Source organism: Pocillopora damicornis, chromosome 3, assembly GCF_964200805.1.
Source record: "Pocillopora damicornis chromosome 3, jaPocDami1.2, whole genome shotgun sequence".
Classification (NCBI taxonomy): domain Eukaryota; kingdom Metazoa; phylum Cnidaria; class Anthozoa; order Scleractinia; family Pocilloporidae; genus Pocillopora; species Pocillopora damicornis.
In genome coordinates, this window is record NC_142672.1 from 3,012,493 (window position 1) to 3,039,992 (window position 27,500).

General features: G+C 38.4%; 1 protein-coding gene and 2 pseudogenes across 2 annotated transcripts; 2 read left to right on the forward strand and 1 right to left on the reverse strand.

The window, feature by feature from the left end:
- The first annotated feature begins 829 nt into the window (after positions 1–829).
- LOC149047843 (uncharacterized) lies at positions 830–2,474 on the forward strand. The gene is made up of 3 exons (XM_089200968.1): positions 830–1,145; positions 1,534–1,604; positions 2,043–2,474. Exons 1-3 carry the CDS (start codon positions 900–902, stop codon positions 2,233–2,235), a joined length of 510 nt encoding a protein of 169 aa, XP_089057094.1. The 5' UTR covers positions 830–899; the 3' UTR covers positions 2,236–2,474.
- A 13,703-nt stretch (positions 2,475–16,177) lies between these two features.
- Positions 16,178–17,927, forward strand: LOC149047844 (uncharacterized; annotated as a pseudogene). Its single transcript, XR_016185076.1, has one exon. The product of XR_016185076.1 is annotated as an uncharacterized LOC149047844 (transcript).
- A 1,558-nt stretch (positions 17,928–19,485) lies between these two features.
- Positions 19,486–21,706, reverse strand: LOC149047845 (uncharacterized; annotated as a pseudogene).
- Positions 21,707–27,500: the final 5,794 nt, after the last annotated feature.

Sequence of the window (27,500 nt, forward strand, 5' to 3'; positions counted from 1 at the left end):
AAACTGTGTTTGTTGATTGTGAACAAGAGACTTGATTTCTTGTGTTGGAAACTGTTTCACTAAAGGAAGGTGGTTGCACAGGGAATTTGACTAACCTGAGCAAATAAGGTACATTTCTTCAAAACCATATAATTTTAGTATATACCAAACCAGTGGACAGTGTTTTTTGCATGCTCTGATTGGCTACTCAAACTCAGGATAGTACATGCATGTGCTATCCACTTCCCAGCTTAAGCTGAAGTGTGAAAAACTTTTTTTTGCAGTGTTCTGAGATATAAATTTATAATTATTTTATCTCACTGGTTTGGTATATACTTCACAGCTCATTAAATATCCACCACCACTAAGGGGAATAATATTTATTGTTAAATATATTAAAAACAACAACGACATGTGAATGTAGATTGATGTTAATAACTGGCTGGTAAAATAATGGCACGGCGTGAAATAGGGCAAACTGCCATGAGTTTTACATTGTCAAGAGTTAAATAAGCTCCAGCAAAAAGACTGTGTATCCTATAAACAGGCAAAAAGTAGCTTGATGCTCTAGGTTCAAAGTTATTTGCGTTCCACACACAAAGGGTATTAAAACTTCCCAAGCATTGGTTTTGCTGAACAAGGAAACCGGGGTTTCTGAGCATGAAGTGAACAGCTCTGAACTGCAAACGTCACCAGACATCTCTAACTGAACGTTGAAAAGCGCGCGTTTGTATCGAGGACGCGGTATGTCTCGTCCCCAGAGTGAGGCCGAGATCCTTATGCGCATGACAAATACCGTATGAACGCCAATCAAATGTCCAAAACTATAATCGCGGGATATTTGATCTTTCGCTGTCGTTCGTTCACTCGGTCGAGTTTCGTTTTGTTGCGGGCACGTGTTTGGATTCTTCCTCGATAGGATGATGGCTGCAAACGATCCAGTTCAAGAGAGACAGCTTCTTCTTATGGAAAGAATGAGTAGAAGGATTGATTCGATTCTCGAAGGGCAAAAGAAACCAGAAGATACGAATGCAGTCCTTCAGCAAGAAAATGCAAAGCTGAAGAACCAACTTGCGAGTCTGGAAGGGCAGGCAAAGAAGAAAGGCAACAAGCGTTCTAAAAGCTCTCGCAGAGAATCAAATGTTGTGATTCCAAATGACTTAAGGGTAAATATTCTTTAATTACTTTAAGGATATAAATTTTTTCAACTTTAGTACTGTTAAGTTGTGTTTCAGAGTTTCAGTTGCGGTGTATCAGAAGCATAAAACGTGTCTTCAAAGACACCGCCATTCCGCCATCGCGCGTGTTCTGTATTAACTTAAAGCACAATATGTGTAGATGTTGGTTCTAGTGCTTATCACAAAGTTGGAACATCCTTGTGCTGAATTCTTGTGCCTATTTTGCAAGCATTTAGCAAAAATACTGTTTACCCAGTTTAAAATTCCACTGTGTACTGTTTACCCAAAAACCCTGCTGACCCTGATTAAAGAAATAAACAAGTTTGTGGTTTGAATTGACTTTTGACATATGATGTTCTTCCATATTATCTTCCAGAAACGGTTTCGGTTCATCTACAAAAAGATGGTAGAAAAAAAAGTGACACAAGGTTTCATCATTGATGAGGAGTATGTTATTTTTTTACCATACATAAGATGATGTGTTTAAATAGCAAGGCACTAAGAGAGATGGCATGCAAGATGTTAGAATTAAAACTTTACTACCAAGAACTAAATCTCTCTCTGACCAGCTTCTTCTGGGAGTAGGAGGTGGTAAACATTTAGAATCTGTTATTTCAACTATTATGTTGCTGATAGATTAATACATGCTAATTTTTGTTTTGAGAAATCTTTTCCCTCCAAGAACCAGAAATCCTATTGTCAGTTTGAAGGTGTAAAAAGCATGTAGCTTCTGCACTGTACCAGCAGTGATTAGAAAATTGTCCCTTTTGTATAACTGCTTTACTTGAATTTTTATTTCCTTTTTTGGCTGAATAATAATAATATTATTATAACTGCCTCTGGCTATTGTTTAAAACAAAAATAATATTCTCATTTTTATTACAGTCCACAGTCAGAGAGAAACCAGAGCATTTTTACAAAAGTGAAAGAAGTACTGAAAAAAGAGCATGGAGGAGAAAGCTGCCGATGGACTGACTTACAAATGGAAGGTATTACATTACAGGAATCAAGTTTTAATGTTGTGTGCAAGTTAGAACAAGAAGCATTTACCTTGTGCAAAATCAAACAAATTTTCTGAAATATGTTGGACAGAAAACTTAACAACTGAGAGGGAAAACACAATATTACCAGCATTAATTCTTTTAATTAATATATATCCATAAGCTGATGTTACATATACACATAGACTTGTCATTGTATTGTAATTTTAGGATATCATGCAGCCATAATAATTATTGTTTTTAACTCAACAGCTCATTTTTATTGGTACTTCAAAACAACTAAACAAAGAGAGCAGAGGAAAAGAAAAGGGAAAAATGAAGAGCATAAAGAAAAGTGCAAAAGGAGCAGGCGTTTGCTAAATGTAAGGACTAGCTAAGTTGTCTTGCTTTTGCTATGCTAAACCTATATTCAAGAATAAATTTTCAAGATAGTGTGGCTGAAGCATGGCTTCTGAATCAAACGTTTCAATTCAGTTTGACAACAAGTGTTGTTTAATACTGTGGCAAATTTGTGCATAGCATTGCACCAACATAATAATAGTTTGAAAACACAATACAATGTGGGATAATATACAGCAACAAAAAATGAAACAATGCCATGCACAAATTTGTCATACACTGTAAGTTGGACTGGTATGTTTACAACTGGTGTACAAATACACATTAATTAGGAAAGTCAACCTTGCTGGTAGTTAACCAAATAATATGGGTTTGCTTTAATTTAGTACTGTTTTGTAGCATGAATTTTTTTCTGGGAGTTCTATTTATTGCTGATTGTTATTTTCATATTTTATATCTTTTGTGGGATATCATTTTGAGTTAGAAAAGTATTTCTATTTGACAATAAATTATATGTTTCATAGATATAATTTGGTCTGGTTATTAACTAAATAATGACTGAATTGTTGCTTTTTGTTCCATTAGAAACTGGAAAGGCGTCAGTCATCCTATGAGATGCTACAAGCTTCTATGACACCAAAAGAAAAACAGTATTATAGTGAAATCCTTTACATTGATTATATGAGTAGCGAAGAATCAGATTATGAGGAGCAAGAAGATTTCATTACTGGTGAAAAGAAAAGAAACTGGCAAGATATGTAACCAAGAAGCTATCATGGGAAAGAACAAGCTTGACAAATGCAAAAGCCAGGCTAGACAGAACCTACAAAAATAATTTGACCCCCCATGCCAGGGCAATGGCTAAGCCAAGGAGTGTTGGTGGCATGTCGGAGAGGCCTGCACCTGCTGGCCCACTTTGGGCTGTCAGGCAGATAAACAAAGAGTCGTGATTGAAAAAATACTTAACACTTTTTCTACTTTTTATTCATTTATTTATCATGTACTTAATGGCAAACTGAAGTAATTGTTTTGTTAGAACAAATTATTGTCATCTAGATCACAGGGATAGTTTCTTCCAAGTATTGTTAAATTTATTGACTTATGATGGGGAAAATTTGTTCCTGTCAAGCATAAATAAGCTAGGTATGTGTGACATTTTAACCCTTTAACTCCCAAGATCTGATTGGTAACTATCCTCTCTAGCTGCTACATATTTCCCTGTAACTTAACTGACAGCTAAATATATCTTTTCTCCATGTGACCAGGAATTTGATCAAGATAATTTACCCGGGTTTGTTTCAGGAAAAAAAATCGCTGAAGCTAGATATCATTGGGAATTTTTAGATCAAACATGGAGAGGACCGTGGAACATGACAACTACAAGTGTCAAGAAATTTTAGTACTTGAACCTTAAAGTACAAAAAAGGAAACATATTTAGAGGCAAAGTCTTGGAAAAAACGACCTTACGCTTCCCGATTCAAAGTCAGTAAGCACGCTGTTAGAGAAAGATACACACTGCTGAGCGAGAAATTTAAAGCAAAGATGAAAGACGAAGAGAGGGCAAGTGGAATTGAATGTGATTTGAGTGAGGTGGTAAAGGCTCTGGAAGAAACATCCGAAAAAGAAGCTGCAGCTGAAGACACCGTAGAAAACGATAAGAAAGCTGACAACGCAAAAGCAGCGGAAATGAAAAACAGAGCTCAAGAAAGCCTGAGCGGAACACAGAAAGCAAAAGTTAATCACAATCACCATAATCAGAATCACTTTTTTTTAATTTCTTTTTTAATAATTAATGTGATTTTTGACGTTTATTCCATATAACGAATGCCTCACCGAGTCTTCAATTGCTGAACCACTCCCAAACCGCGACGTCATTGACCACCGAGCCTCAGTTACTTACCATCTAGTGGAAGAGGGAACCAAACGCGAGAGAGCCATGCCTATAGATAGTCTTGGATTTTCTTATAACATAAATGCCAAGAGATCCTGCGCTACCTATTGGCGGTGCACGGTCCGTCCAAAAGGCAACCCCTGTAAGGCCTTGGCAGCTGTCATAGACAGTCACGCGTATCTGTTACGTAATCTCAGCAGTCACACCTTTCGTTTTGTTTGTATAGAACGCACATGACAAGAAGTTGATTCACAACTTGATTTACTGGTTATTATAGGATATCGAATTAAGCGTACATATTAGGGGCGTGTGATTTTGACTCGAGAGGGTTTTGCACGATAGTTTTTAGTGGAATAAATCGAATTAGTGACAAGAACGACTACGCCTTCTTCGTGTTTATAACAGTAGCAGAAAGAGACGGAACATTCCATGCGGGAAAGAATTCCTATAACCACACGGCGGAATTTGAGGCTGCAATTGGGAGAAAGATCTTCAATACGGATAAAACCAAGGCGCTGTAGAACAAGTTCAAGCCAGCTTCGGCGATAGTGAACGAGGTAATTACAACGCTACATTAGCAAATACTTACTAAACAAGCACAGACAGTTCAGGGGCACCCAACGAGAATATAGTTCAAAACTACTTGAACATAGCATCGTTGGACGTATTTTATTATTTAAACGGTACATACAGGCATATTTTCATCCCCTAAAAATTTTTCATCTGTTCGGATTTCCTAGATGAAAGTCTAGTGATCCGAAAATTATAGGGATCAAAACTTGCCTTTTCGAAATTTCAGCCAGAAAAAAAGGCTTTCGAAAATTCTAGGTGACCTTTTTAGGGTAAACATCCGTTAAAATGGGCAATTATACCACTTTTTAGATGTTCGAAAATCCAAAGAGAGGCAGGAAAGGAAGACATTTTAAAACAAATGTTAGGAAAATTCTAGATCTCAGATATCTTCCAAAAATTGGGTGCCCCTGACAATTTGATGTTATATGGAATATATTGCTGTATTGATTCTATAAAATACAGTTTAGATGATAACCATGCCAAAAATAAGAACCTAGTTTAACTATAACTCCTATGTTTTAGGTCCTGTCAGATGAATTGACAGAATGCCCGTGCCCAGCCATTCGCAAACCTGAGTACATAGCGAGGATAGCCAACCGCCAGCGCCAAAGCTTAGCGGAACATGTAAAAGCATTTCATTTCAAACCAAATCGAAATTCAGCTGTATTTGGCTATCATAAATCACCTGAGGGTAATAATACTCTAAATAAGATTTTGCCAGATATGTTGTGCAGTCAAGCTGGTCGTAAGATAAGTTAATTCGGGAGCGAACAGGTCATCGCTCCAATGCGCTCTTTGGTTATGAAAGGAATAGTGTTGAGCAAGAAAGACATGTCAGTAAAATTTAGGCTCACCAGTCATAGGGTAAAATTGTGAGGAGAGTAAGATATCGACCGAAGATTTTAAAGGTGAAGACGTTTTGGGAATGTGCGATTTGGAGTTTGAAGTTACTGATGAAGTTTTAAGTAGCATGCCCATGCCAAATGGGTATGAAGAACGAATATAGAAGTGATCCTCACAGCTATGAACACTACTGAGCTAGTGTAGTGGTTAATAGGAACTTAGCTACACTTCAAAGTAATAATGGTGTTATTCCGGCACCTATGTAAGGGAATTGGAGATGAACACGCAGGGGATAGGCGGGGTCACCATACACGGCCATTGATTCTCTTGTTGTAGAGAAGCCATGCCGCTCCAGATCGCGAAGTAGACCAGAATCAGGCAGCATACTTGAATCATGCCTTCTACGTAAGGGAAATCTGGGTTTTTCGAGGTGTTTGCACCTTAAAGAAGAAGGAATTCGTCCTTGGAAATCCTCCTCCTCCTTTATCAAAACTTTCGAGGAGAAGGTTACTTCTCTCTATAAAGGATGCCATATTTTCACTGAAAAACCGAAAGCCTGTTATGAACCCGACCGCGTCTTCCACGAGTGTTCTTAGGGTTATTTTTCACACTTCACAACGGCGACCTCTCCTCATTCCCCCCCAGCTCGCGACCGCCGTCGTCGGATTTTGAGGTCTCTATTGGGGGCATTTAGGATGGATAGAGAAAAACCCCTGGAGCAGACTTTTTCTGGTGGATTTCCATCTGATTCGAGGCAACGATGTATGAGCCATCTCAGGAACAATGAGAAAAAACATCTGAAATCCCTTGAGGAGACGGAGAGGAATAAAATCACAAACCAGATTTTTAGCCTGCACACAGCAGACGGGGTATACAGTAAAGGAATGGTAAATACCGACCGGCATCCACTAAACCTGGATCACACCGGACCAGATCACGGATCGGATTATGAATCGGATTACAAATGGATTACGGATCGGGTCAGGGATAAGATCAGGGATCGGATCATAGATGGGATCACAGGTCGAATCACGGCCTCACGGATCGCATCAGGGATGGGATCACGGATGGGATCATGGATCGGATCATGAATTGGATTATGGATGGGATCACGGATGAGATCATGGATCGGATCACGGATCACGTCATGGATGGGATCCCAGATCGGATTATGGATTGGATCATGGATCGGATCATGGATCGGATCATGGATGGGATCATGGATCACGTCATGGATGGGATCACGGATGGGATCATGGATGGGATCACATATTGGATCATGGATTGAGTCACGGATGGGATCACAGATGGGGTCTCTGATTAGTTTGTGGATCAGATCATAGATCGCATCACGGCTCGGAATAGAGTGCAACCCTCACTGGGAGTTTTTTATTTGACCCAAAAACTCCATGTAGTATCATTTTATCAGTTAATTAGTACTTTATTATTTTTCAATATCATCTCACGTACTACTTTTCCTTTGTTTAATATCATCTAGCAAATGCGAGAGAAGAGGCGAAAAACGAGGTGAGGAGTAAGATTGTTTTAGATATGACTATTCAAGTGCACGGAAGCGATTTATATAGTACATATCGTATACACAAGAGTGGAAGTTTGAAAATCTGAAAATATGCAAATGATCTTTGCCTTACCCACATTTGTCTTAACTTGGTAGTGGTGTTGAACTGTGGAAGTGCGGGAATCTGGAAATATGCACATGAACCTTTACCTCACTCACATTTGTCTTAAGGAGGCTTCACAGGGTTTTTTGACCGCGCGAGATCTGGATACGAATAAAGCGCGAGCTTTAGAAGTGTCAACATGCCAAACAAACATGGCGGCTGGATGCGATGGCACGATTGTTACCTGAAAAGGTGTGTTAAAACAGTTTAACACAATACAGTTTTTATGTGATGAAATCTAGGGTTCAAGCAACTGCACCCGTAATATTTGTCCGCTTCAGAGTATTGTTTATGATCAAATGGAAGAAGCATCCTTTATGGGATTAACGGCTGCTACGATCATGGCTATCATTGAGGGACATAGAACGCGGCAAATATAACCTTGTATTTGTGTCAGTGGAGGAGGTTTTAGCGAAACCATTTCTTTCCTTGATGAAAAAGCAGCGCACCGTTCACCAGAGTGTGTGTGCAATCATTGTGGACGAGTTCCATACTTTGGAAACTTGGACCAGTCAAAAGCTCCTTATTGCTATATATTACAGAGATGTGGAAAAGAAATTTGAATAAAGGAAATGTGATTGGTTCAGTTCTTATCGACTTTAGGAAAGCATTTGACTCAGTGGATCATTCAATTTTGAGTAATAAGATGGATGCTTGCGGTTTACATGGAAAATTGAAAGACTGGATTCAAAGTTACCTCCTTGATCGAAAACAATTTGTTATAGTAAATGGGAAAAGACCTGGCCTTCAAATAGTGCCCTATGGTGTCCCACAGGGATCCTCTTGGGACCAAAGCTATTTTCGATCTTCGTAGATGACTTGCCTGACTGTATATCAAATGGCGAATCCACCTCCATGCTGATGACACCACAGCATTTATTATTGGAAAGAATGAAGATGAGTTAGTAACTCTACTTAACATTGTATTCTCAGAAATTAGCAAATGGTGTAATACAAACAACCTCACAATTCATCCAACCAAATGCAAAGTCATAATAATCTCAAGAAAGAGCTGCATTGGCCCATTAAAACCTGTCAAATGGGGAAACAAATGTCTAGAGTATACGGATAAAGTAAAAGTACTTGGAGTATATATTGACAACAAGCTGACTTGGAAACCACATATCAAAGAGCTAACTAAATCATTTAATGCACAACTAAAGTCTCTTAAAAGAATATCCTATCTGTCAACTAAGGAATTGGAAAGGATCTATTACAAGTTGATTATACCTCACATAAATTACTGTATATCTGTATGGGGAAACTGTCTAATCTCTGCTTTTGAACCCATTGAAGCACTGCATGTAAAAGCTACGAGATTAATCCACAGACTCCCTTCTTCTTTAGAAGATCATGATGTAATAAAGAAGGTACATTGGCAGAACATAAGCAACATCTATAAAAACAGACTTGCTTTAGAAATGCTTCAAATTATAAACTCTGATGGATGTCACAGATTATCTCATATCTTCAAACAAGTAAACTCTGTTAGAAAAGGCAAACTAATCGAAATGAATACAACAGCTTCAGAGTTTGGTAGACAATCTCTATTCTTCAGAGGTCCAGTTACCTGGAAAAATCTGGACAGAGACATAAGAAATGCAGAAAATATAGATTCTTTTAAATTAGCTCTAAAAAATAAATCAAGATTGGTGGAAACTATTAGTTAAATAAAGGGACAATGCAATATTTTAAAAAGGAGAACTGAAGATTTTATATACTATTGAAAGTGATTATTTTCTTTTGAATTAATTACTTATTTATTAGATTCATATTTATATTTGGTTATTTATTAATTATTTATTAGATGATCTATATTTATACTTTATAAAAACTTTTAAGATTATGTTATTAGGTCCTCTTTTTAAAAATATTTTAGCATGTAGTTAGGAGGCCCACATCAGCAAAAGCAGCCCTTATTCAAATAAATTATGTATGTATGTAGGTAGGTAGGTAGGTAGGTAGGTAGGTAGGTAGGTAAGTAGGTATGTATGTATGTATGTAAAGGTCTGTTCTCTTGTTTTCTATTTTTCAATAATGCTCACAGTACTGTTGTTATCTCAATTCAGTTGTTCGAACAAGGGGGAGAACACTGTGTTCCATGAATCTTTTGGTCAGCTTGAGCAACTGCGTCCATTTTGAAAGCAAGGTAACAGTTCGAGCAAACAAGCATTGCATGCTTTTCCATATCCACAGGTTATTTGATTGATTGAAGCACACTCGTTAAAAAAAAAACCCGATTTTCATGGTGAACTCCACACCATTATTTCCATATTTATGTTCAGATGGTGAAATACTCAGTGGCTGCCAAGCTAAAATATCGTGAACATTTATTTCATTGTACCTAATGTTGCCTGTTTTTGTCCTACTTTGTTGTCTGTAAATGTTATTAATCCTTATACTGTCCCTATTTTAAGGTACTCCACTTTGTGCCCTTACAGGGACAGCAGACCCAATAACTCAAGAAACAATAAAGAAGGTCCTCAACCTTGCCCAAGATATAAAATATTTTTACGTTAGTTCCAACCGCCATAATTGACAGTTTTCTGTGAGGAAGATTAAAAAGCCCTAACAGTTAAAGGATAAAGGAGCTGGACTGGCTTATTACCCTGTTGAGAAATGAGGGTGTAAATTGTCCAAAGACAACTGTGTTTTGCAACACGATAAATGAAATAGCCCTTGTCACCAATCACATAATATCTAAGCTTGGAAGTAGATATTCTCTCCTGCATAGTCTCCTGTCCAGGACAACTGTTTAATTGGAAGTTACCACTCTAACTCCTGGAGAAGTAGTAAAAACAGAATTATGGAGCAATTCAAGGGTTCAGGAGTGAAAAGACTTGTTGTGGCCTCCACAGCACTTTTTATGGGAGAAAACTATCCTAATGTTCGGTTTATTATAAATTGGGGCCTGGCCCAGCCCAATCCATCCCAGACCAACATCAAGAGGCTGGAAGAGCTGGAAGAGACGGAGAGAAACCACACATAATCGTTCTTTACAATGGACGGCAAGTTGCACTGTGAACAGGAAGTGAAAGACTTTTTCCAGGCAGAAGGGTGTTTTCTGGATGATTCCATTCTGCCCCTAGAACCTCAGCATGATTGTTGTTCTCAACTATGCGGGGGCAGGGGTTGCTGTGCATCCACCTTGCCATTTGAGGAGGCAAAAGAGCAAGCAGTGGAGGACACTAAAGCTCAATGCAGACAAGTCTCATGCCAGGATAGGAAGGCATTAAAAGAAGCACTGGACGAGGTAATAGATGAGATGAGAAGTAAAGGACCAGCATTGGTGAAAGCTCCTGTCATGGCTTCTCAAGGCATTTAATTAAGGATGCGGTAAGGGACTGTGAGAAGATTTTCACTTTAGCTGAAACCCCAGTATTTTCAACGTCAAATGCATTTAAAGTATTAAAAGTGATCCAGGAGAGTTCATGAACATTTCTAATTTTGAAGAGTTATTGGCACCTACGTTAGAAAGGGACTTGTGCCGTGGTCAGTATGTTCAGTGTTTAACGATCCAGACGATTGCTATTGGGCGTGGTTACGCATATTCAAAGATATCTGTCAGGTGCATGCGCCTTACAGGGAAGTTAAAATTAGGAGCGTCTCGGTACCTTGGATAACACCGCAAATACGGCACTTGATGAATAAACGTTTCAAAATGCTTAAAATGGCACAACGTCTGGGTGATCCAGACCTGTGGGCTGAGTATTCGGAGTTGCGGAATAGAGTGACACGGGAAGTGAGGCTTTCTAAGAGCAGATACTATTTGGAACTGTTCAATGAAGTGAAGGATTGTAAATCCTACTGGAGACTGGTAAAAAATGCGACAAACGGCAAATCGATTACCCCGATATTAGGGATCAGGAATGCGGATGGAAAAGTTGTCACCTCCGATCTGGACAAAGCGAACATATTTAATGAACATTTCTCAACTATAGGCGAAAAACTGGCCAACGAATTGCCGAATACCAACTCGACACAAAGTAACGTTCATGTATCTACCGTCGCGCCTTGTGTTATGAACATAAATTTATCGCAGGAGGTTATTGTTAGTTCGATGGCTAAGTTGAGAGCCGATAAAGCCTCTGGGCACGACAGAGTTGCTCCAAAACTTTTAAAGTTTGCCGGTGACTCAATTATTCCATCTTTATTGTCTGTTTTTCAAATAAGCGCCACCTGCAACAGTGTACCGGCTACTTGGAAGGCTGCAAACATCTCAGCTCTCTACAAAAGTGACGATGAAACCGTTAAGCAAAATTACAGGCCTATCTCGCTATTAAGTGTACCAGGAAAACTGATGGAGTCTATGGTGGCGTCAACTATTACCACGCATGTCACTGAACAAGGACTTGGGAACCCTCACCAGTGGGCGTATAAAAAAGGTCATTCCACCGAGCTGTTGTTAGTGAAAATAACGGATGACTGGAGACAAGCGATCGACAAGAAACATGTTGTAGGCGTGGTTTTTGTAGACTTTCGTAAGGCGTTTGACGCAATTCCCCACTCCATTCTGCTCCGAAAACTTCAAAGTCTTGGTGTAGCTGGGGACTTGTGGTGTTGGATAAGAGATTACCTCTCTGGAAGAACGCAAGTAACGACGATTAATGGGTGTCAATCTCAAGCTATGCCAGTTACTTTTGGTGTACCTCAAGGGTCGGTGCTGGGCCCTACCCTGTTTTCCATCTTCTGTAATGATCTGCCCAATATTACTGAGGGAATAGATGGTGACCCACAGCTTCACATGTACGCAGACGATACCACCGTCTATGTCTCAGCTCCGACCTATGATCTGGTGGCCTCCAAGTTGAATGAAGTACTAGCAAGGCTATATACATGGTGTTGCGAGAACTGTCTCACTCCACATCCCACCAAGACGGAATGTATATTGCTTGGTGGACGCGGAAAATTTACTGGGCCAAAACAAGCTATTAAGATGGGTGATTATGTTGTCGGGGAGGTTGTTTCTGCAAGATGCCTAGGTGTTCAGATAGATAATGCTCTTAAATGGGATCATCATGTACCGGAATTAGCTAAGTCATATACGCAGAAGTTGAATTTACTTAAATCCTTGTATTTCCTTCCTATACAGGCAAGAATTGATTTCTATTTTAAGGTTATTCTGCCGTCTGTGACATATGGTATGTTAGTTTGGGGCTCTTGTGGTCGAGTATTTTTCTCAAGCTTAGAATCTATACATGTTAGAGCGGCGAAAATAATATTTAACTTGGATTGGTGTACTCCAAGCAAGGAGGTTCTTGCCACAGTAAAATGGAATACCTTAGAGATTATGTATGAGAAACGATTACTAATCTTAGCGCATCAGGCTTATTATAATCTTTTGCCACGTCCTATGAGCCGTCACTTTGAAAAGTATGTAAGTAGCTACGACTTCAGGAGGAAAATGACATTTAAGTTACCTAGACCTAAGACCGATATGGTCAAGAAATCATGCTCATACAAGTCAATTACTCGGTAGAACGCTCTGGAAAATCAAATGAGATCAATTCAAGACGTTGACGCTTTTAAAAAGTCACTCAAGTGTATTTTTAAGCCACGTATGTTATAATGATGTACTATGTAGAATTTTTATTGTTGAAAATATGTAGAAATCTTACATTAGTCTTCTTATAATTAGTTAGGAATTTAGTTTTATTGGATTTAGTTAGGAATTTAGTTTTATTGTCCGTACACGACCACATCAGCTTTTGCTGAATTTTTTATCGTGTTTAAATAAATGCTGTTGTTGTTGTTGTTGTTGCTGTCCAGACGTTAGAGATAACCGGCAACTTTCTTGAAAAGTCCGAAACTTTAAATGAAATGACTTTGTATCTGATGAGGAAACAAATTACATATGTATTTTTTCTATCGGAAATGTGCCCCTGTTTTGTACAAAAAAAGATGATCTTGTTTAAGGAAATGGTGTTATATAATTCAAGCTAAGAATAAATCATTCAATCAAATTTTGTTAACTAATTCTTTCTATGTTTGCATGTTTCTTTTTGTCAAGTGGACTATTTGTTCTTAAGTAGGTGTGTTGCTTTGTCCCATAAAAGATTCATATCTTTCAATTTCATCAGGTTTATCAATAAGTCTATTTTCCTTTCATGATAAACATCTTCCTATCTTAAATAAAATTGTTCCCTTAAAAAAAGCTGAACCTTTGTTGTATATCCTACAAATGATTTCTAAGCATGTGACCAAAAGATTACTGGGAACTCAATTTCCTTCATGCACAATGACTATATGCACGTGTATTTTCCACGAAGCAAACAAAATAATGCAAAAATAATGTAAAAATTACGGTTTCTATCTATGTATCCACTACTTTACTAATTATCTTTCTTGTTGGAAGATAGTGCCCCATAAGTCATTGTGCTCTCTAAGTCAGTTGTGTTAGTTTTGTAAGGCGTTTCCTTAGCATACTAGCAGTGCTGTACCTAAGCAAGAGAGTTTATCTCCGGGCCGCATTCTTTGAAAGCATGCTGTGATAAATCACTTGCACCTTGAATGCAGTCAAACCAAAGGGGACAGAAAATTTTCACCCCTTCCATGAAATTTTTTTTCGAGAAACTGGCAAGCTCCTCCAGATTACACGTCTCCAATATACACCCAGAAGGTTTGAAAATATTTTCTGATGAAGAGTGGCTTTGCTTAAGGAGATTTCCAAACTTTGAAGGAAACTCCACAAAGTCTACAGCTGTCACTCGTACTCTCATCGGACATTATGTAAAATATAGCTACATATAATGGCTCACCAGCTCATTGGGTCCACGTGTGTTTGTTTAGGCCAGAAGTCATTGCCAAAGGCTTTTAAATAAACTCATTTTTATTGATTATCTTCCTATTTCCTGAAATGCAGTGAAGCGCAACTAATCAGAAGGCGTATGGCATTTTAACAGCCTCTTCAGGCAGGCATCTTTTTTCCCTTTCCCCGTCCCCTAACCCCACTGTTCACTCTAACTGCAAATCAAACATGGCCAGTTGGATCAACGATCACAAGCTTATAACGTTAGCTTGCACTGATAAGTGTGGATACCAAAGTTTGATGTAGTAGCCATAGGAGTAACCTGTTTCTCCACCATCAACTCGTGCTTCTTTTTAGCAGATGTAAAATCCATCTCACTGACCGGTAATTAGGGGATTTCTCTCACATGACATAGAAGAAGCCATTTGTTCATTTCCTGTGTGCAGGTGCTAGAATCTCTAATCCTAACACCAGCCTCCACAGTAAAAAGTACAAGGCCATGTGTGATGACCACAAGCATGTAGACATTGTGTATACGTTAGCCAATGAGGCCCTAGCACTTTATGATGACTTTGACGAGCAGATTTTTCAAAAACTCAACAATCACTGGCAGAGTTGCCAGCTCATGCTCACAACAACAGGAGCTGCAGCGAGGGGGAAGGAGAGGTGCCCGGTACTGCGGCCAGCAGTTATACTGTTCATGTTGTATAGTTACACGACATACCATCTTTACCAGTCACATGGTCCTGTACCGAGAGTCATTTCAAAGGCATGCATGAAATTTGCAATTTGATTTCCTTTTCCTAGAAACAGCAACAGTTGTGAAGGCTAGAAGTGTTGAGACTAGCAGATTCGTCAGTGGGCGACCAGCAAGAGGTCTATGCTAAATTCAAGGAACAGTTACATCACGAGTCAGCCAGATGGTGTGAAACTGGACTCCGATGGAGAGGAAACCACCAGCCACTTCAGAACAATGAAGATGGAAGTCCTTGCAGATTAAGCACCTTGGTAAGGAGACTTAAGAACCAGGGAATTATTGAGGGCTACGAAAAGATCGTCAAGGACCAAATAAAAGACGGAATAGTGAAACGGGAAACTGAACCAGTAAACAGGTATGATTTCAACATACCCCTCAAGGCAGTCCTCTGTAAAGCAGCAGAAAGGATTTGTCACAAGAAGGTTTGCAGGAGTAGAGGACGTTGCGAAGTTGAACTGGCAGGCTTCCAGTGAATAAGAACGTTGAACTAAATATACTCAAGTTAACTCAAAAGTTGCTATATGATGAAACGTTTCCTGAATATCTTAAATTAAATCCACACAAGGTCAGTGCTTATAGCTTAAGATCTTCTATTGCACTTCTCCTTTCTATTTTAAGAGAATAGCCCCTATTCACGATGCCTGCCATGTTTGCGGGCGCTCTGGTGTTTATGGGAAAACAGTAAGGTCATATTGTCACTCAGGGCAAACAGCTGTGTGCACAATCTATTCAACCATTTGGTGGTGGTTTTCAAGTGTGAATACTGCTTCCTTATCAGCGTTTTGAGTTTTTTGGTGTTTGGGAATGCTAACATTTACAAATTTTGCGAATACATAGATATTTAATCCTAGATATGGGAAAAGGAGACCATTGCGCCGTGTTTGGATGCCACAACGACCACAGATATCCGCACAAGTAATTACACCAGCAATTTGTGGTTGTTACGTAAGCTTTGATAAAGTAAATACTATTACAGAACAGTGTAAATAAAAACAGAATCTTTTTATCATCAAAGGTGCATTTGTGAAGGTAAGGAGAGTAAAATAAGCTTTAACTGATACCCTGACTACAGTCTGTACAATAAATGGTCACGACTCGTCACCAGGAAAGATTTCAAAATTACTAAGGATACAAAGGTTTGCTCCAACCATTTCAAAGTTGGGAAACCAACGAACGAGGATCCAATTCCCCATGTTCTAAACGAGTCAGGGATTGGGTTCGAGTTGGGACCGCAAAGCATCTATGGATTGATTGAAGGGACAGACGAGTCATATTTACAAAGTAATTCTGAAATGCCTCACTATAATTGTTGCGTTCCTGGCTGTACAAACAGCTTTAGGAACGCTTCACATCTGCATTTCTACAGATTACCGAAAGATGAGTTTACCAGAAAGCAATACAAAGTCATTTTGAAGAATGATTCGCTAAAATTGGACTCCACAAATACTCGAATTTGCTCAGACCATTTCGAAGGTGGCGAGAAACTCAGTCGAGCTCATCTGCCGACTATATTTCCTTGGAAAAAGGCAGAAAGCACTAGACGACAGCTAAAAAGAGTCATCAGCTTCGAAGAAAATCTGGCAATTCAGGAAGCAAAAAAGAAGAAGAGGGAGGAAAAGAAAGACATGGCACAAGCATCAGTGACAGTCGAACATGAGAACAATCGTGAGACACAAACATCTCTCACAGGATTGGAAATCGAAACAATGTTAAAGGAGTTGCAAAAGCTTAAAAAGGACATCAGTGAATTGACAAATGAAAAGAATCAGCTGCTGGAGAAAAATGCCAAGTTGAGTGAAGAAAATGCAAACCTACTCGAGGCAAACTTAAAACTCGAGCAAGAAACAAAAAGACTAAGACACTCTCTTGAAAACTTTCGTTTCGATATTGAGAAATATAAAGACAATGCTGAAGACATTGCCTTTTATACTGGTTTACCAGACTATAATGCACTGCTGATATGTTTCGACATGGTTAAAGATGCAGCAGAGCATATTGAATATGAACATGAACGAACGCACCCAGGAATTCAGTGTGGCAGACCTCGATGTTTAACCAAGTTCCAAGAGTTTACTTTGACACTAGTGAGATTAAGGCTTGGATTGCTGGAAAAGGACCTTGCTCATCGGTTTAGTGTCTCAAGACCCCTTGTATCCAAAGTTTCAAGGGCCTGGACGAGATTTCCGAGGGGACAGTTTGAGCCACTTATTACTATTCCACCCAGGGAAGTTCTCAAACTCTACATGCCTGACATTTTCAAATCCTTCTATCCAGACTGTCATTATTGTGGACTGTACAGAGTTTGAGATGGAGAAACCTTCAGCACTTAATTCTCAATCTGCTTGCTACTCGTCATACAAGTCTAGAACGACGATGAAAGCCTTGCTTGGTATAACACCCAGTGGTGCTTTATGTTTTGTCAGTGAGCTATTTCCTGGTTCAACTTCTGACAAGGAAATAACAGCTCAAAGTGGACTGTTGGACAAGTTACAACCTTATGATCAAGTTATGGCAGACAAAGGGTTCAACTGCACTGATGAGCTTGCTTCTGTGGGAGCAGAACTGATTAGACCAGCATTTTTGGTTAAAGATACACAATTCTCAAAAGAAGAAACCAACCACAACAAGATTGTTGCCAGTTTGAGAGTACATGTTGAGCGATTGATGGAGAGAATAAAGAATTGGCACATCTTTGACCACCGAATTCCAATTACTCTTGCCCCCATAGCATCTGATATGTTATTTGTAGTGGCTGGACTTTCTAATTTTTACCCTCCTTTGATTAATTAAAATTTATGTGAATATAAAGCAACATTTTAATACTTAACAATGGTATGGATTTATGTTTTATTGCCTTGCATTAAAATAGCATTGATAAACTAGTGTTTGATAATGTATTATGATATTGCCATCATACCACTGGACTGTAACCAGACTGGTTATAAGTCATTACAATAATCCAAGCACACTACACATGTAGTTAGTAAATATTTTACTCAGTCAAATATGAACATAACTGTGTACAATGTATAATCAAAGTGCTCTGTGAGCAAACTTGTGAATTGACACATGATTTTTGAGATTATGTTTAATGTTATCTGGTTTAGGGAATTTTGTGGTTGATTGTCATCTAGAGTACGAGCAGTAGTTCAGTGTTCGCTAATGTAGCAAAGAAACAAAGTAACGTTGGGACAAGAAGGCATTACAATTGAAATGATCATGCTATTACATTTAACAAGGTGGATGATGTCATGTGTTTTAAACGTCTATCATTTTTGTTTCTGGTTCAAAAGAAAAGGTTGGAAGTAAATGTGGGTGAAAAGTGAAATTTACTGTCTTTCGTTGTAAATATTAGAAAATCAAGGCAATACTGTCTTAATGAAAACATTAACGATTCCCTCTTTATCAAATGAGACAAACGGGAACGAGTTTTGAGTGATATAACTAAGCCAAGCCTGCCACCGTCATTTTAGATCTCCGCCTGGGTAGATTTAAGTCACGTGCTAGGCAACGTATAATCAATAACAAGATAGAATTTCATTTCAGGCCTATTTATCAATTTTGTGGTGTGTAACTTTCGCATTTTAGTACGTTGTATGTATGTTGAATCTTCAAATTGTCTTGAAACTTACAAGAAAATTGTTCTTTAAAAATTCACTGAAAATCGGTAGCTAAACTTGTTTGTCTAAGTGTTATTTGATTTTCGTGTTAACTTGTTATTTCGTCAGTCGCCGGCATCTTTTGTTGCTTCACACAGGAAAAACACACGCGACGAAACGTAATAATCAATTTTGTCCTCAATCTCACGCTATAACAGAAAAAGCTTTTGAACATCTGTAAACTCCGAGCGCTTCGCAGTAAGTGATATTTTCAATGAATCTTCGGATTGTTTTCAAGTTCAAGGATTGTAAATTACAATTTTATGAAAAACGAAGGTTGTTGTTATTTCAGTGTGAATCCTTGAATGCTTGCCAGTCGCTGGCGCCGCTTGTTGAAACTAAAACGAAAAAAAAAACTCTTTTAAGATTATCATTGGCTTCTTTTTCACCCCACCACTATTCTTAGCAACAAAGGTCGCCATTTCGTCTGTTTATTACTCGCCAAAAACTATCAAATGTACTCAAAAGCCTAAAATCTAAAAAAAGTTTACAGGAATCGACCAATCGAGCGAGCGAGCGAATGCTCTTCCCCACATCGTATCTATAACTCGCTCTTGCGCATGCGCGCAATTCACGAGTTAAAAATACTGAGTTAATGTGTATAGACAAAACAGATCGCTGTTTCTTTCAAGACAAAGTTTATCTAATCTTAGCTATAGCAAATACCTATAGGGTGGTTTTTAAAAAACCTGTGAAACAATTAATACTATTTACTTTCTAATAGTGCCAGTATTAAACAATAGAAACAAAAGCATTTAAGCAGAAAAGCACTAAACATGTACAAAACTTAGTACGTGTTTCACAGGCTTTTGAAAACCATTCTACCTTCACAAATATATTGTTTACACTCTGATAGTACTAAAAAGTGTGCAACATAATTTGGGCAAACCACTAATTCCCATTAAATTTTGATTTGCCTATTTCATTGTATAGTTTTCTTAAATTACACACTTTTACTGAAATGAACACATTGATTTTGACTGTTTTAAACTGAACGAGCATTCAATTTAGGAATTCCATACTTGACTCTAGGATACACAAGTTCTGGAACAATCCAGTCAATAAAAAAGGATTCTAGCTTGGGCAAAATAGACTTCCAGCGGTCTATTGAAAAATGTACTCTTTCACAAAACAGTGAATCACAGCCTGAACCCTTTACAACAAAATCTGTCCACTTTCTTCCAGTAACAAACATTTGCTGATGGACTTGGTAGAAGTATTTGTGTTTGTCATTTAATCTCAATGCATTACTGTTCTTTTTGCAAATGCTCTTGCGTAACAATGCCTTTTCTAGTGTTTCATCCTTTGATGTCTGGACATACTTAACTTCTATAAGTCCCTCTGAATCAGAGGCTGATGGATCATGTACAAGGCCATCGGGGCTAGCACCAAGGTAACCATGTTCTTTTGAAACAAAAAACCCACATTTTGAGACTGTTATGCCTTCATCTCCTTGACTTTGCTTGAGAAGCTTGTAATCATTGATAATCTGGTCTTCCATTTTCAGTCCTTCCTCCATTGACTTACTTTGATAGGCCTTGTTGTAGCCAAGTATATCTTTAATTATCTTAGTAGGGGACGTACTTTCTCTCTGTACAGCTACACGGTAACATTTTGTGGCAGTAATCCTTGGTTGTCTGTGGCGATGCCATAATTCAGTGTTTGATTGACCTCTAGTTTGTTCCTCAATATCTTGCCTTTGTAAATCATCAACCATAAGATTTCTCTTTGCTTTTTCAAACTTTTCTTTTAGCTCTTTTGCTGACACGGGATGACATTTGACTGGTGAAAGCAGAGAATCCTTTACATCCTGAAGTTTCTTTACTTCCTGAGGCAGTATATGTGTCCAAGCTACAGTGTTTCCTGATACCCTCTGGTACTCCTTCATCATTTCAAAAAACCTTGACTTGTTTTCATCGCGACAAGCATTTTGGTTTGCATTTACTGGAGAGTGATGAAGCTTACGTATCTTCTTCTCTTTCGTGTAGTCGTGCTTCACAAAAGTCATCTCATTTATGGGCTGTATTGCACCTTTTCTCTTTCGTGGCACATTCCACTTGCATGGTTTGGAGGTGCATGACTCATCAGACTCATCCAGTTTTTCCCTTACTTTACAATAGTTTTCTAAAGCAAAAAGTGTTGATGCAACATGGTTACATCTCCCATCTATGCCAGCAGGGCATTTGCAGTGGGCTCTTAGCATCTTTCCAAGTGAACTAATAACTAAGTAGCATGTATAAACTTTGTCCTTTTTCATAGATGGGAGGACTTGGCTTTTGATGTAGTGCTTGCCATTTTGTTGTAGGTGGCCTATGTACAGGACATGACCAGATTTAAAAAAGTTGAATCCTTTAACAAGTGGCTTAGCAGTGGAGAGCTGCTTTTTACATTCTACACCTTCGATCATAAATCTCCACACAGTTCCAAATGATATTTTTGGTAGTGCCTTTATATCTGGTTGGAATCCTTCTTTTGGGAATGAATCCTTTACTTCAGGCTCTTGATTCTCAAGTACGCCAAGTTGAGCTTTTTTCCGTAACAAATTGACGCCGCCATCCGGATCACGCAAGTATTTAACATCAAATCCATGCTTGATGTAGTCGTGTACTCTATAAGTCAAAATTAGAGCACTCATAAGTACGAGAGGACTTTATTAAATTCGAAAATTTCGATTATATTAAATTTTTACTCTTAGGAAATTTTAATAATAATTCTGAAAAGGCATATAATTACAAATAAAGTTGTTATAAATAAAAATAACTTATTGCGTATAAAGGTTCTTAGTTTAAAAGTTGCCAGCTTCGATACGAACCTCGACACTAAAGCTTTCTTTGTTCCCGTCGTTTTTGCACCTCTGCAAAGCAGCCACCTCTGCAAAGCAGCCACCTCTTCAACTGGACAACGCTACATTTTTCAACAGAATCCCTTGGAAGTTTTGCCCCAGGAATATCTTCCTGAGTTAGTTTAACAGTTAGTTTGGCTTTGCTCTCGCTTTCAGCCATATTGATTTGGAAAATCTGTCCCTTCAAACAATCCATAGATGCTTTGCGGTCCCAATTCGGACCCAATCCCCAACTCGTTTAGAACATGGGGAATGCCAAGCTTGTATCTTAAGGGATATCTAACTGAACCTAACATATAACTAGAGGAAGCCTCCAAGAATTCAAGATGAAATCCCCCGCAAAAAGAGAAAAATGGAGCCTTTGAATTTGTTAATATCCATGGAAAGAAATGAAATGCATAATCACATAGATAAAGAAAACGTGGAACCACAGATCGATTCTTGTAACAAAAAGTCTAGTGAAAGTTATTTGCCTTTGTGCTCAACAAAGGACAGCGAAACAAACAATGTTCAAACACAGAGTGAAAGAGTAACTGTGGAAGAATGCCTCCTAGACTTCACAAACAGGCAGAGAAATGTAGACCCTCTTCGGGACCACTGCTACTAAAACACTTGTGGTAGTAGAGTGTTTTATGACTTTAGTTCGCCTTGGATAGGGACTACAGAGGAAGACCTTGCATTTAGAATGAAAGTGTCCCAATCAACAGTTAGTAGAATTGTGAACACATCGATTTCCTTCTACAGATCACAACAGAAAAATAAAGAAAGTCAGGGATTTGCAGGTACTAATTTGATCATGTAGTTTTGTTTGAACCAAAAGAAGTCTTAAAACTTCGCTTTACATACTAAAAATAATAAACAAATCCTTTAAAAATTTCAGTAGCTTGAAATTTGTCGAAATTGGTTTAGGGAATATGAAAATTTCTGAAATCAACAAGGCATAATTTTCTTAACCAGTGGCAGGACGGCTGGAAACTAGTACCCAGGGCTACACCAGCCCTATAGCTTTCAAAATGGTGAGGAAAGTGATGAACAAAATTTCATCGATGAGCTGCTAATTCCTTTGCAGTGTGTTGAGTCTATTGAGGTGGACAGGGATGATGAGGATTCCAACTTGGCAATCTTTATTGTTTGATATTTTGTTTCATTAATTCATAGCTAAGAAACTTTGTCTCTTCCTTTACCCAAGCTACAATGGAGTTCAGTTCCTGTCTCTAAAGGCACCTCAGAAGGAGCAAACTTGGTATGCTACCAGGTTGGCCAGGATAGTGTTCACAAAAGAGGAAATGTTGGCCAAGATGATTCCCCCTTTAAATGACAAGTACGAGAGGATCCCACTTGATCCCGAAAGGATTTCACTTATTCAGCGTAAGTGTTTTCAATTATTAATAGCAGAATGGGCCTGAATTGGTGGTTATGTTAACATGAGTTTGCAGTTTTGGCGAAAGTGAGTTTGAAAGTCTGTTACAAGTCCGCATATAGTACAATGTACTTATGCAGAAAATGGTTGTATTGTAAGGAAATACTCAACGAAGACCATGAACAAATTGTGGCCTGATATTCGAAGGGCTGTCAATCAAAAGTAATGATATCAGGAAGAAACAGACCCAATTATTATTCTAAGATACTGTATTTCCTCAAATTTGCACCCGGTGGCTCTAATAGGCACCTTTCCCTGATAAGCACCCACCACAAAGGCCATAATATCAAACAAGTGCACGCATTGAATAAGCGTGCATGTTGGTTCCTTGCAATCAAGTTTTGTGAATGTGACTGGGGGAAACTCTTGAAGGGAGTTGTTTGTAGAATTTCTGTGAATCGCCCATGTGGATTCGCACAATGAAGGGCCTTCTGATATCAATGGCAGTAATAAAGAAGAAAATAGCAATGAGGAGGGAGAGATTAACAACAGCGATAAGGAGCAAAACTACTCCAATATGACATGGACATCTGTTGTACAACCCCTACAAGACATAAATTTTAGCAGAGGTTGGTATGAGAGTAGAAATAGACAATGACAGAAATTCTTTAAATTACTTTGAACTTCTGTTTATCAGCTGATTTTACATGAGACCAAAAGGTTTCAGCATCAAAATTGGCTCCAAAACTCCACTGTTTTCTAACACCATGTCATGAGACTGCTGCCTTCATATTCTAAGATATCTTCAATTGTAAATAAATGCAATGCCCCAGACCAGACAGAGCCCGACAGGGATAATTTGTGGAAAATAAGATCATTTTTAGATGCTCTTGTGCCCAGGCACCGATTAAATTCAAGGGCCGCATTCATTCTAGACAATTTTTGCCTTTGAACAGAGGCAGATTTAAAATCAAAGGTTTTGTTATGGCAGGTTCAGCATCTGGCTATGTACTTGGCACTTCTATTTACAGTGGAAAAGAGGGTCCAGCAGCAAGCAAAGATTTGGCTCCGTGAGTTGTTTTGAAGCTAACAGAGCCACATATCAACAAAGGTGTTAACAACTGGTATACTAGTGTACCACTTTTTCTAGAATTGGAAATTCTTCTTCCCAAGAATATTAACTGTATAGTGTATTTTGATAATTTTTTTCTCCTCGATCCCCCTCATGCCTTATCTCAAAAAAGATAGGCTGTGGCCAGTTGTTACAATTTGAAAAGACCGCCTAAAGGGTGCAGACAAGCATTTACTGATAGAGAAGGATCTGAAGAAGAAATGAGGTGGCTTATTTGATTCTACAGTTGAAGCAATAGAGAAGAAAATAGCGATGAAGAGGGAAAAGAAAGCGAGGAAGAAATTAACAACAACGATAAGAAGAGCAAAACTACTTCAATATGACGTGGACATCTGTTATACAACCCCCACAAGACATAAATTTTTAGCAGGGGTTGGTATGAGAGTAGAAATAGACAATGACAGAAATTCTTTAAATTACTTTGAACTTCTGTTTATCAGCTGATTTCACATGAGACCAAAAGGTTTCAGCATCAAAATTGGCTCCAAAACTCCACTGTTTTCTAACACCATGTCATGAGACTGCTGCCTTCATATTCTGAGATATCTTCAATTGCAAATAATTGCAATGCCCCAGATCGGACTGAATCTAACAGAGATAATCTGTGGAAAATAAGATCATTTTTAGATGCTCTTGTGCCCAGGCACCGATTAAATTCAAGGGCCGCGTTCATTCTAGACAATTTTTGCCTTTGAACAGAGGCAGATTTGTAATCAAAGGTTTTGTTATAGCAGGTTCAGCATCTGGCTATGTACTTGGCACTTCTATTTACAGTGGAAAAGAGGGTCCAGCAGCAAGCAAAGATTTGGCTCCGTGAGTTGTTTTGAAGCTAACAGAGCCATATATCAACAAAGGTGTTAACAACTGGTATACTAGTGTACCACTTTTTCTTGAATTGGAAATTCTTCTTCTCAAGAACATTAACTGCATGGTGTATTTTGATAATTTTTTTTCTCCTCGATTCCCCTCATGAATTATCTCAAAAAAGATAGGCTGTGGCCAGTTGTTACAATTTGAAAAGACAACCTAAAGGGTGCAGACAATATGACGTGGACATCTGTTATACAACCCCCACAAGACAAATTTTAGCAAAGAGGTAGGTATGAGAGTAGAAATAGACAACGACAGAAATTCTTTAAATTACTTTGAACTTCTGTTTATCAGTTGATTTTACACGAGACCAAAAGGTTTAAGCATCAAAATCTAGAATTGAAAATTCTGCTTCCCAAGAATATTAACTGCAAGGTGTGTTTTGATAATTTATATCATATTTTCCATTGGTAATCCTAGAATACCTTTCTCATGCTTGTTGTTTTGCTTTATATATTTAGAAGCTAATGAGACGCACTATAGCCCTACAACTGGTTAACTGGGCCGACCAGCATGAAAAGGGAATAGCGGCCAAAATACTGGTGATGGACGTGATGAGTAGCAAGGAAAGCTGCTATAGAGACAATGACAGTGGAGACTCCTCAAGAGTGAAAAAAATACTCTTTCAGAAGACTTGAGTGGGAAAGCTGGAGAATGAAAGCCTTGACAAGGCTTACAAGAAAAGCTAACAACTAGAGCTAAAGAGAGAATACTGCCAAGAGTTGATGGACAACCGTCACTGAGATGCCCACACGCTGAAAATTTTCCCGAGTCAACAATAATGCACTAAAAACATTTTTGGATTTAATTAATTAATCAGGTTGATGATGTATTATCTATCCATATCATTACGTATGAAGCATTGATTGGCCACGTTTAGAAGGAAGTCCCTGTAATCGGTTCTTTGTAAGTTTTTGAGTAAAGCACAGGCAAAGCATAGGTTTCTAACTGAAACTTTTGTTGTGCCTTATTTGCAAGCGTTTAGCTGAAGTCAAGGACAACGAAGAGCTGCTACTAAGTGGAAGTTTAATTTGTCATTGTGGATGACATGCAAGTCAAGGATGCATGAATTTTGTATCATAAATGCAATAGGGGGCTGTCCGTGTGTTCGTCAAGGTCATCAATGCTCCAAAAGATGCAGATGCTTTAACTGCAATAATGACGCTCGTAACAGTAATGGTAAACCCGATAGCTGTAGGTGTGGAGAAGGAGACAAAAATATCAGGGTGCATGCACCGATGTGCCGGACCAACAATGATCCAAATGCCCTTGCTATACTTCTGTTAGTTCGTGTTCCGCGGAAAGATGTAAATGCAACGGCTTCAAGAACTCCTTTAGCAAAAGAACGGCGGGCAGGAAAGATATTTAAACAAAAAAAGGTCAGCCAAATGTATATCCAGTCCTTTGCCATTAAAAAAGAAACGCGTCACGGATTTCTTGAAAGGAAGTAACTCCTCCATTAGCCTGGGTTCCTGAACGAACGCAGAAACGTGCCTAAATAATGAATTTTGTATCACCAATGCAGTAGAGGGCTGTCCATGTGTTCGTCAAGGTCGTCTATGTATATGAACTTTTATCCTTTTGTTTTCTTAAACCTTTGGCACAAGCGGGACTGATATGCGAGTACCTTTGTAACGTTGTTTTCCTTAGTTTAGTTTTCCATTATTGGGCGACAGCATGCAAACAGTTATTTTGTTGTATTGCTGTATTTTCAATTCATTCAAGATTTAAAAGACAAAATTGAATCAGATGCAAGCGAACGCCCACCATTTAGATAAGAACAATGGGCTATAAACCAGCCCCCAAGATTCTTGTAAATTTTGTACCGAAACTGTAGTACTTTAACATAGTCTGCACTGGTATATTTATATTGTCCATTGTCGTTTTAATCTCGTTATTGGCGTTAAGGCCCAGTTTTATAAAGGCGATTTTTTGGTTATGTAGTTTGCAACATTTCATTAGATTGATAGCACTTTGTTGTATTACTGTTTTAGTTTACGACTAATACGAGTATCATACGAGTAATTTGAAAACATACCTTTTGTTTTTTGTTAGGTTCAATTCCCCTTTTTCACGTTAAGCCCACATGTAAAGATGTCAACCAGATTAATGTCCATCGGTTGAATGCCCAAAGTTGAAGAACATTATGGCAATGCACGCAGCAACACTATAATACTGAGATTTAATGAGTCATGGTGGTCTCATGACTGGGCATGGTTGCGACAGTCATATGTTTTGATCTCAGCTTAGATTACGAAAGAAACCAAACAAAAGAAGTCATCATGTGTCTATCCAGTTCCTCTCTTAGATGTGTTTCTGAAGCTTGTTATATTTGTTGAAATCTCTAAAAATCTAGAAATCTCATTGAAAGAGGTCACTCCTACGAAGAAGAGTGCCAAAAAGACAGTGCCATTTACTTCTCAATGGTGGAAAAGCTACCATTCTACAAATTAGGAGGAAAACTAGCAATTCTCCAATTAAAATATCCTCGCTACATGGTTCTATGGTAATAAGACATACTTCACAAAATTTGATGTCCGAAGTAAGAAACTACTCAGAAATTGGACACATGTAATGCAATGACTGGAGATAAAATTTAACAGAAAAAATTATCTGAAGGTTATCAAGTAATTACATCTTTCAGC